The 11,364-nt window shown below is 52.5% G+C and overlaps 1 protein-coding gene across 1 annotated transcript; it reads right to left on the bottom strand.

Moving 5' to 3' along the window:
• Window positions 1–1,925: 1,925 nt before the first annotated feature.
• Window positions 1,926–11,331, bottom strand: ZMAT2 (zinc finger matrin-type 2). The gene is made up of 6 exons (XM_082063894.1): window positions 11,269–11,331; window positions 8,194–8,287; window positions 7,582–7,705; window positions 6,582–6,655; window positions 4,487–4,632; window positions 1,926–2,768 (listed from the first exon to the last, which is right to left on the bottom strand). The coding sequence occupies exons 1-6, from the start codon at window positions 11,284–11,286 to the stop codon at window positions 2,625–2,627; spliced, it is 600 nt and encodes a 199-aa protein (XP_081920020.1). The 5' UTR covers window positions 11,287–11,331; the 3' UTR covers window positions 1,926–2,624.
• Window positions 11,332–11,364: the final 33 nt, after the last annotated feature.

Raw genomic sequence — 11,364 nt, 5'->3', positions numbered from 1 at the left:
GGAGCTGTAACAGTCCGGCTCAGCTGAGCGCAGTCCCCAGCCTGATTGGGCTGCAGGCAGGTCTGCTGAACCGGGAGATCCTCCCCACGGGTCCCCACAGTGCGAGGAACTGCTCTGTGGCCAGGGCAGAGCCTCGCACCCTCTGCCCAGGCACCGACAACGAGCACCGAGCTGTCTCCAGGCACCTCTAAACATTTTCACAGCGAGACCAGGCAGGACACTCCAGCCTGGACGTGGGAACCATGAGAGATGTGTTCTTTACTCTACCAGATCCCACCTGTGGAAGAGCTGCAGGGAAAGGGGCTGCAGCCGGCACAGAGCGCCCGGCCCTGTTTGCTGGTGGGGGACACAGGGAGGAAGAGCTGCCAAGCTGCAGCCTCCCTCCCTAATTAAAACCCTTCCTCCCTAATTAAACCCCAAGCCCTGACCCCCATGGGCACATCCAACACAATCCTTAGCAAGTGCTGAAGAAGAGTCACTAAGAATCGCTGCTTCAGCATTGGGGGAAGCAAAGGGTTAATCAGCAGGCACAGGGAATGTTATCTGTCTCTTCTCTAAATATTATTTCCTCCCATGAAACCAGCTTTTCATCCTTGGCTAGAGGCAGCTCCCGCTGCTGGGAATCCAGCGAGAGCTTGTATCTGCTGCCGCACACCCCAGTGCTCCCAGCGAGCTGCCGAGACAAAGAGCCCGGCTCCCCCGGCTCGAGCGGCCCCGGTGCTGGGACCAGGCGGCCGCGGCGCGGGGACACTGGGGCTGCGGCCCAGAGGACGCCGGTGGCCTCGGGATGGAGCGTGGATACAACAGGGTTTTTACCAAAGGGGAATCTCGTTAATGAGAGTCCTCTCCCACCCCGCAAATCAAATTCAGGCTGCAGCGAGGGTTTGGCTGCCTGTAGAGCTAGTGGCTGGGATAAAATGGCTGCTGCTAAATCTTCTCTGAAACATCCTAAACTTTTAATGCGTATGAAACCGCCGCAGCATCCCTCTCGCACCCCGGAGGGCACAAAGGCACAAGCGTCTCCTCTCTCCCATTCAGCCGGAGCCACGTGCTGCAGCCTGAACAGCGTTAGGTACGTGGCTGGAATGAAAGTCGCCTTCCCGCTCGCGCGCTCAGAAAGCGCTCGCCGAAGTCAAAGTAGTGCGAGTTAAAAGGGTCAAACCTCCAAGGACAGTTGTCTCTGACTGGCTCTATATCATTTCAATAGCATCTTCAACGGGGATTATAATCTGAATTGAAGCGGAAAGACCCGAGGCAATGAAGCTGTCAGCGGTCTAAGATTAAGGAATTAAAACAGCAGCAAAGCATTACAGGATTTGTTCTAGATGTATTAGAACGAGCAGGCGAAACACACTGCAGCCTTCCCCGGGTCAGAAGATTTGTATGAGTACAGAGAAGGGCAAGAGCAAGGATCTCATCAATATACATAAAAAGAGAGAGGAGAGTGAAACCGAGCTACGAAAACCCAGCCACGCGAAATATAAATCCTCACTGTAGAGGGAAATGAGTCGCACAAGGTTTGAGTGAGGTAAATAAAAGTAGAAATGAAGTGGATTTAGGGGAGGGCAGAGGTGACAAGACGCTGATACCAGCAGACAGGAAAAAAATGGCCCTTAATATACTGCGGCTGGTAAAGTCTGGACCAGCCTGCTCTTGGATGGGCTCATGGAAACGCAGGTCCCAGTCCTGTCCTCCTTTCCCCTCCATGGTCTTATACTCATCTCCAAAATTCCTTTAAAAAGCCAGGAATGGTGGCAAGTGCCTGCAAAGGGGAGCTGAGCGGAGAGAGAGGGGGTGACAAGCCTTGCCTCTGCTCCGTCGAGGTCCCAACAAGGCCACCATGCAGCCTGACAGACACCAGCAGCTCTTCTTGGAGAGAAACAGCAGCGCTGGAAATAACGAAATAATCAAACTCCCACCAAAGAACCCATTAAAACGATCCATTTATTTCTGGCGAATTGTACACACCTTTCTTTCATTCGCTCTATCCTAGATCAGTCGCAGGGAGGAATTTCTCCCTGGCCTTAAAGATACCGAAGTGATGGGACGAAACACCGAGAAAAGCAGGGCAGGATCCCTTGCAGATAAAATACACAGGAAAGTTTCAGCGACCCCGACTCCATGCAGCCACCAGCTCTGCTCAGCACAAGCTGTAATGATGCAGGTTGTGCCGCTCAGCACCGCTCTCTGCGGCACATTTCCCTCACCTACACGATCCAAAAAAGCAATGGAATCGCTCCCTGCGTCTCAAACACGCAGCCTTGCTGATAACTAGAACAAACTAGGGCCCGGAACAACCAGACGAATCCTGAACCAGGCCATCTGTACAGAACTGTTGCACTTCACTGACACAAAAACGTACCCAGCAGAGCAGTTCCCTGCGTGCGCAGGACCACGGAGCAGCGAGGAGCAGCCGGATCTAGGACACAGAAGGAGAAGGGAAGCTAATGACAGGCAGAGCTTGCTCTGCAGCGCAGGTAGAGCATGGAATCGCTTTTCAACTCCTCCAGCCAACCTCTACTGGGAGATTTACATACAAGTCCTCAATCAAGTCTGTTAAGAGTTATCCAGAGTCCCCTGGGTAAAAACAATCTGTTTCAAGAAAGAGGAGAGTCCAGAGCTGCTCAGTGATTCTTTTTGGTTGAGCCGAAACCCGAGAAACCCATCACGGCTGCCATTTCGTCATCCTCTTCAAATGTCAAATCTTCCTCTGCCCGCCTTTTCTTCTCTCTCTGCTTCTCCTTCTTGTAGGCTTTGGCCTTCTCCTCCTGCAGCAAGGGACAGAACAGCAAAATCACTTCAGCCTCCTGAGCTGAGGAAGCTTTTGAGACACCGAGCACTGCACAGTTAACCCAGGTCCTACCAACTGCACCCAGGTTGTGTCTGAGGAAATGGCCTCAAGTTGCGCCAGGGGAGGTTGAGGTTGGATCTTGGGAACAATTTCTTCCCCAAAGGGCTGTGGGGCATTGGAACAGGCTGCCCAGGACAGTGCTGGAGTCACCATACCTGGAGGGTTGGACAGACGTGGAGATGAGGTTCTCAGGGACATGAGTCAGTGTCAGGGACGGGGTAACTGTTGGACTCAACGATCTTAAGGGTCTTTACTAACCTAAATGATTCTGTGATTCTATGAAAGCAGCCAGCAGAAACCTGGCCTGCGCCTCCCAGGAGGATTCCCACCCCACTGACCACCCCACAAGGGGAGTCCCACGTACAAGATGTAGCCAAAAAGAGGTGTTATGAAACACTCTCTTCTGAATAAATGTCCGAAGTTTTGTCTGGAATCAACACTGAGGCAAGAGGAAGCTGTTTTTGAAGTAAGAGCCTTTCGCTTGTACGACGCCCCGTTCCAGCGGCTGCGGTGCCGAATGTCACTGCCTGTTGGCTCTCAGCCTGGCAGAGTGACAGCTGCTCACTGGAACAGAAGCTGAAGCTCTCAGCGGCTCGGGGGGGTTTTGGCATCAAAGCGTTTGTGCTGCTCTAATCAAAGCGTTTTGCTCTGCAAGGATCACAAGCCCTGGAACAGCGCCAGCCTTGTACCGGGCAACGCAGAACCAGGGCTCCGGCTCCCAACCCAGCAGCCGCTCCTGCTGTCCCCATCACCAGCCGCAGCCGCTGCAGACAGCCGTGCCCTGGAGACAGCTACACCGAAAGCTGCTGCTGGTTTATTTGTTGCCATGTGTTGATTGGCAGCAGCTTTTCAACCCTCAGCACTGCTGAGGCACCTGCCTCCTGCCTCCTGCCTCCCCCAGACAGACCAGGCTCAGCCGCACCAAAGGCTGCTTGAGAGCAGAGCACAGGTCTGCTCTGTGTGCGCCCCACCAGAGCACCCTGCGGTGACACAAAGCTTGGGCTTGGGCAGGGAGACTCAAACGAGCAGCAATTTTTAACATTTGGTTGGTATCTGACTGCTGATGGAGGAGAAGCATCCATAGAAGCTCCTCAACTGTCATAATTTTGTCAGGTTTTCAAATAAACTTGATCTTCATGCCAGGGAGCTGATGCCTGAGCCCAGGTTTGAGAGGAATCTCCTGTCTCTCGCTGCCTCCACACATATCTCACCACTCACAAAGCTTTCCCACTCTCGGGGAGCCCACCCGCAAGCAACGTGCCACGTGGAGAAGGATCCCAGCAATCCCAAGAACCATGGAAGGGACAAGGACACACATCTGCTTCGCAGAGCACATGAGTTCTAACATGACGGGACACGAAACGTAGGTGCACTGTCAGGCTTGTGGGTGCACTGTCAGGCTTGTGGCACTCACAGTGGAAACCTGAAGCACCAGAAGTTATCCTCACATAGGAGGAGGGGAAAAAGGTTTCCAGGGCAGCAGCGGCAAACTTCTTAAAAAGCAAAGAACAATGAAACAAACCCCATTCGCAGCAGCAAAGAAGGCTATGCTATCAAGAACAGGGCTTCTGTGGAACAAGATTAGGAACCTGGCTTCATTTCCTCACAAAACAGTTCATAGGGGGAATTGCTCACCTCCTCACGGAGCTCCTTCATCCTCTCCTCGAAGTCATAGTCCTTCTGCTTCTCCTCCATCTTCTTCTTGTTCACCTCAAAGCGTTTCTTCACCTGGTCAAGTGTGGAGCGCTCCACCCGCATGGACATGCCCAGATTTCTCTGGTCTAGAAAACAGGAGTGGAATCAGTCACACTTGGCAACACTCGTGGTCTGCACATTGTCCTCGATCCCAATTTAAATTTCTCAGCACAGCTGCCCCTTCTGGCCTGTTACCCCTCTCCTCAAAGCAAGTTCAGGCCAGACCACACTCAGGGTCAAGGCCATACACCCTCAGGCTCGGAGCTCCAGCCTGACCTGACTGCACCGGCTCACGGGCCACCCCCCACTGACAGCACAGGGAGCAGCATCGTCCATTGGGGAATGAGAGGCTCAAGAGCAGCTCCACAGAGAGGGATCTGGGGGTTCTGGTTGATGACAAGCTGAACATGAGCCAACAGTGTCCCTGGAGCCAAGAGGGACCCGTGTCCTGGTGCATCCAGCACGGCATGGCCGGGCAGGGAGGGGATTGTCCCGCTCTGCTCTGTGCTGGGGCAGCCTCACCTGGAGCATTCACTGTGTGCAGGGCTGGGGACACAGAAGAAAAGGAGATAAAGCTACTGGAGAGTGTCCACAAGATGCCACAAAATTGGTGAAGGGCTTAGAGGGGAAGCCGTATGAGAAGCGGCTGAAGTCACCAACCCCAGTTCAGCCCTTCATCTCAGGCCTATGCAAAGTCATGCCAGGATTTTTTACTTCAGATTCTCTCATAAGGACTCATTGCTCGTTTCCCAACACATCAAACAACTTCAGCGTCCTCTTCCCATTCACATAAAAGCACTGGGCTTTATTTAGCACACTGGGTTTTATTCTCATAGCTACAGAAAACTGGCCCTCAGCTTCTCTTCTGAAACCCCATTTCTCAAAGGTTCAAGCAGCCAAGTGTGCAGCTTGGGGTCACACACATCACTGCCTTCTGGTGAAGGGGCCATTTGTTGACTTCCATGGCGAGCCAAGAATCACTTTGAGGAGCTGAACAATGTGCCAAGAGTGTGTCAGCACATCCTGTTGCTCCTTTACTTTTTCCACTTCCCCGCTCTCTGAATATCTTGAGGAGAAGCAATGCCCAGTTGTGAAATGGGAGCCAGTTCAATTAGGCTACAGCCCTCTTTTCCAAGTTAAACGCAGGAAAGGAACAGATTGATTAACTGGGAACTCTGATCTCTTGTCTTTATCTTGGGGAACAGAGAGAAGAACCAGAGACACATGCAGGACCACAGTGCTGGACCCAGCTCCAGGGTCAAACTGTCCCACTCTGCTCATCCTCAGCAAACCACAGCGGTGTAAACGCTGATCGTACCCTGGAGCTCAGGGACCAGCTTGGAATTGATAATTCATTAAGACTTAGTGAAACTTTCACTTCTGTCGCACTGGGAAAAGTCATTGCCCGTTTAAATGAATAATGGCCGAGGTGGCCACCAGCATCCTGGCCTGTATCAGAAATGTGGCCAGCAGGCCCGGGGCAGTGACTGCCCCCTGTCCTTGGCACTGGGGAGGCCAAACCTCAAATCCTGGGGTCAATTTTCAGCCCCTCACACCAAGAAAGGCCTTGAGGTGCTGGAGCAAGTTGAGAGAAGGGAACGGAGCTGGTGAGGGGCTGGAGCACAAGTGTGATGGGAGCGGCTGAGGGACCTGGGGGGTTCAGCTGGAGAACAGGAGCTGAGGGGAGACCTTCTGAGCTCTGAACTGCCTGAAAGGAGCTTGGAGCCAGGGGGGGTCGGGCTCTGCTCCCCAGGAACAAGCGCCAGGAGCAGAGGAAATGGCCTCAAGTTGCACCAGGGGAGGTTGAGGTTGGATGTGGGGAACAATTTCTTCCCCAAAGGGCTGTGGGGCATTGGAACAGGCTGCCCAGGGCAGTGGTGGAGTCACCATCCCTGGAGGGGTTGGACAGACGGAGATGAGGTTCTCAGGGACATGGGGCAGTGCCAGGGTTGGGACAGTGGTTGGACGTGACAATCTTAAAGGTCTTTTCAACCAAAACAATTCTACGATTCTAAGGTACAAAAATTATCCTTACGTTTTTTGCCATTGATGTGATCCAGGAAGTTAATGGAGTCTTTCACCACGCAGTCACAGACGTTACAGTAATACCTGGCAGGAGAGGGAAAACAATAACTCCGAAGCATAAGGTCACCTCATCTCCCAACTCTTTGAGACAACCTACAGCGTGAAATCTGCACGTCGCTTGTGATACGGCTCCTTTCTCCTGGGCAAGAGATTTTCATTAGAGAGCCCCAGGGAACAGGAATGTGCAGGGCACAGGCCAGACTGCCAGTGCTGCCCAGGTTACACTGGAGGTACTGACACCGACAGACGACAGAAACCAAATCATCAGCTGATCTGTGATCCATCAGTCATGGTTTTTCTCACTTTATGGTCTTTGCTGACTTATTAGTTATTTTACATCTAGCTTAGGCTATGGAAATGATGCTAGACTAAAAGCAAATTTGAGTGATTTTCTTATTCGAGTTCACAGTGGGTCATAAATTAGCAAAGACAACTCACAACATCAACAACACTTTGGCCCAGGAACTGCTAACAAAGGTTCAGTGCAGTGGTGGGTCAAGAAGTTTCGCAAAGAACACGAGAGCCTTGAAGCTGAGGAGCATAGTGGCATAATGAAGATGTGTCCGAGCCTAGTTATAATGATTTAAAATTCACATCCAAAAGTGCAGTTAGTTTTGCACCAACCTAATACCATCCCTAGGGACAGGTAGGTGGATGTTTCTCCCCTTCCCAGGGCACAGAAATCCAAATCAGAAACTCAAATCACCAGCAGACAGAGTCTTGCTCGTGGTTGGCGCTACGGGTGTGCAGAGCAATGCTGGTGTCACATCATAACATTAGGAGAGACTCATCCTGCTGTGGCTCTTCCACACATCACCCCAAAGACCCTGTTCAGCTGTAACACGGGGCAGCACCACCTCCAAACCCAGGAGGGGATCCCCGTAAGGGCTCAGGGTCCCCCGGCCTGACCAGCACAGCCCTGGGACTGCAACAAAACCACCTCGACCTACCCGCCCATCTCCGACTGCGGGGTGGTTTTGGTGATGACGATGGTTTTCCCCAGCTTCGACTCCAGGTCCACTTTGTAGTCTCGGTGCCGCAGAAGTTCCCTTTTGACGGGCTGAGCTGGTTTGCCTAGAACATACACACAAAACCAAGTGTTTATCAGAAAGGTCAAGCTTGACATGCCGGATTTCACGGTGCCCTTGATGAAAAGGGGCCTGCCGGGAATCTGGGACTACTTGATTCATGCAGAAATTACATCTTTTTTTTTTAATCTGTAAAAGATCATTTCCTCCTCACTATTTCCGAACCAGGAATAGGAACCACTATTAGAACCAAATAGATTTGTGAGGTGTCTCCAGCTCTGACTTGGGTCATAGTCTGAGATCTTGTTTCCAGGGGCTGATTGTTCCTCTCCCTCCCCAAGGAACAGGAAGACAGAGGCAAAGGTTCTCAGTCATTACTTTTCTCAAAAAATATATTCAGTGGCAGGCAGAGGAAAAAGGATGAGAGCAAGGCAGCCCTGAACTGCTGCTGCTTCCCTCTGGATTTCACTTCCAGCCGCTCTGTCCCTCTCAAATGCAAAGGGCTGGGGTGACTCCCTGCCAAGCACTACGCACCATCTTTCTTTTCTCTCTCTTCCGTGAGCCGCTTCTCTGCAAGTTTCTCATATTCATCTTTGTCCCACTTTCGGCGGAAGTCAAAGTTCTTAGTCTGAGAAGGAAACAAAGCATATTAATGTTTAGCATCAGTTTGAGTAGCTCTGATGGGAAACCGGGGAAAGAGGTGGAATTGCTTGGCCTGTGCAGCCAAAGCAGTAAATTAAGGACACTACGTTATACCCCCATGTCCTGTTTTCATATCTAGGAATTAAGGATGTAGCTTAAGAGAATGACAGAGCATGCACATATCTACTTATTCTAGAAGGATTTCAAAGCACTGAGAAAAGTAACAAGTTAATCTCAATGGCTCCTGAGATGATCAGCCAGGGTTTCGCTCTGAAAACCAGACAGACACGGGATTTAAACGGATTGATCTGAGACCTCAGAAGTGCCACCTGATGAACACGGTGCAGGTGTTAGCAGGTCACACACCCCCATTCCAAACAGCAATTAAACCCAAGCTGCAAATATGGGATGAGTAAGCCGTGAAACAGAACATGAGCTACAAAGAGTTTGACTGAAACGCAGGAGTTCAGGAGGCTGCGCACACTGGCTCCCGCAGAGACTGTCCGCACGTCTGCATGTTACAGGAACCAAAGCACTGAGTTTGCTGTGAAATCACTTGAGTTTTACAAGTGAGATCTGTACAAACAAACCAGAAACAGCTCTGAAATGTCCGTCTGTCACAGCACGGTGTGGAGACACCAGGGAAACCACTTGGTCCTGCCCCAGCTCCCCAGAGAGCCCTGTGGAGCAGCGACAGGACAGGTCATGGGAAGAGAAGCCCAACTCAGGTGAAGCCGGCACTGCAGAAAACCAAAACTGCTCTTTTGAGGTGGATTTTTACCTAATCACCAGCACTGAGGGCAGAAGTGACTGGACAAGAATCCCACTTTCATGCTAGTCCAGCCTCACCAAACCAGCACAGCCTCTTCCCTGGGGCTGCCCCATGTGCACCCAGTAATGGTCACGGTCATAACTCTGATGCTTCTTTATTTTCTAGAGAAGAGAACTCCTGTTGGGTCAGAAAGCTGCATTTCTCTTGGCACGGCAGTGAGAGGCTCTCAGCTTCATATTAAAAAAAGGATGGATGTATTTTAAAACACCTCCAGGATAGAAAGACCCCCCACCCCCCCACCCCACTGCCTCCTCTGTTCAGCCAAATCAAGAATCCAATCACAATCCAAAGGAAATAAATCTCATTTGAAGCCACAGCAGCAGCAGCACAGTCATTTAAGGTTTTCTCCTCGGGCAATCCTTCAAATGGAACGAACAACTGCTGATAGGAATGAAAATGCCTTAGGGAGGCGCAGAAAAATTCTCATTTATTCCCAGAGTTTCTTAAGCACTTTAAGCATGTCATAACAGGTTTTATTAACCACCCTGAGCAAAAGAAAAGAAAATATCACGGAGTGTAAATTAATGTTTGGGGGTATTTTCCAGAATCTAGACTATCCTGCACGCCAGCGCATGATCACAAATCATAGCTGGGGGGAGCCCGGAAAGGAGGCAATTTACTTGCTGCTTCATTCTCCGCTTGTAATAAAAGGGAAAGAGTCTTTTGCAGATCTTTTACCAATCTCCCTCCTCCAGGCACAGGAAAAGAAATTAAAAAGAAATTAAACCCAAAACAAGATTTTGGCTAGACATTACCCAAAGGAACTTTTCTGAACTGGTCTGGTGGAGGCAAGGGCGGCCGCAAGCCCTAAAATCTTTATCTAAGAACCGCTTTGGGTGACAGAGAGTATTTCCCAAATAAGTAACAACAATTAAAGAGCAGAAGTGCCCCAAAGCCTCCTGTTCCCTGTGGAGGTGGACAAGGAACAATCTGCCACTATCAGCACCAAAGACTACAAGATAAGTCTCAACTCAGGCTCAGTCTAACAGGACACAGACACAAATAAACCCCGGGTCTCATGTCCTGGCGGTCAGACATCCCACTCCCTGACCTCCCTCACCACTCCTCAGCCAGCAGCTTTAAGGGAAGGGAAAAGTGGCCAAGAACACAGAAAAGCACAGCTCCTGTGGAGATGACAACTCTCTGGGGTGTCAGCTGAGGTGTCTGAACTGCTCCAGCACTCCAATGGCACCCACCTCACCCATCCCATCTCAGCATTCCCAACAACAGATCCTCCAGGATCCATGAAGGCAGTCAGAGCTCACTGCTACACTGCACAAATCCACCAACACCACCAGAATCAGACAAGGGGCAACGGGTACAAACTGGAACACAGGAGATTCCGCTTAAACATGAGAAGAAACTTGTTCCCAGTGAGGGTGGCAGAGCCTGGCCCAGGCTGCCCAGGGAGGTTGTGGAGTCTCCTTCTCTGCAGACATTCCAACCCGCCTGGACACCTTCCTGTGTAACCTCATCTGGGTGTTCCTGCTCCATGGGGGGATTGCACTGGATGAGCTTTCCAGGTCCCTCCCAATCTCTGACATTCTGTGATTCTATGATTTATGAATCGCAGCTACAGAAAACGCACTTTCTCCATGCAGGGCAGACAGCAGCAGCAGCTCCAGCAGAGCCAGGAAACAGGCAGCGCTGCCCCGGGGAAGCCAGAGGGACGGGCAGGAAAAGAAGGGGAACAGGAGGAGCTGCCTCCACCATGGCCCGGCGCCAGGAGGCCCCGGGATGGGCTGAAGGCCGGTGGGCACCCCCACCCGCGGCTGGATCCCCGCACACCGCCCGGCGGCAACGGGAAGATCGGGGCGGGGGGGTCGCCCTCCTCCGAGCCCTGAAGGCATCGAGGCCTCTGCGGGGGCCCCGAATCTCCCGCTACCCCGCACAGCGAGCACCGCGGGGTGCAAAGCAGAGATGGGGCCTCCGCACCAGCCCCGGCCCCGCCGCGGCCCGTCACCCCCCGGGCAGGCTGCAGGCCCGAGCGCGGCCCGAACGGGCGGGGCGGCCCTGGCGCCGCCTGCTCCTCCCGAGCGGCCCCGGCCCCGCCGCCGGCACAGCCCAGGGGCTACTGGGCAAGGGAGAGTACGAGAGCGCGGCCCCGCCGCCCCCGCCCCGCTGCCCACACCTACCCCGCTGCCCGACGCCATGGTGAGGGTGCGAGCGACAAGGAAACGCAAACTGTCGCGCGGTGGCTGCCCGAGCCGTAAAGCGGGGTAGTCCGCCCG

Source organism: Streptopelia decaocto, assembly GCF_964273445.1.
Source record: "Streptopelia decaocto genome assembly, chromosome: 12".
NCBI lineage: Eukaryota > Metazoa > Chordata > Aves > Columbiformes > Columbidae > Streptopelia > Streptopelia decaocto.
Note: the sequence above shows the minus strand (reverse complement) of the source record. Positions and strands in the feature narration are given on the sequence as shown.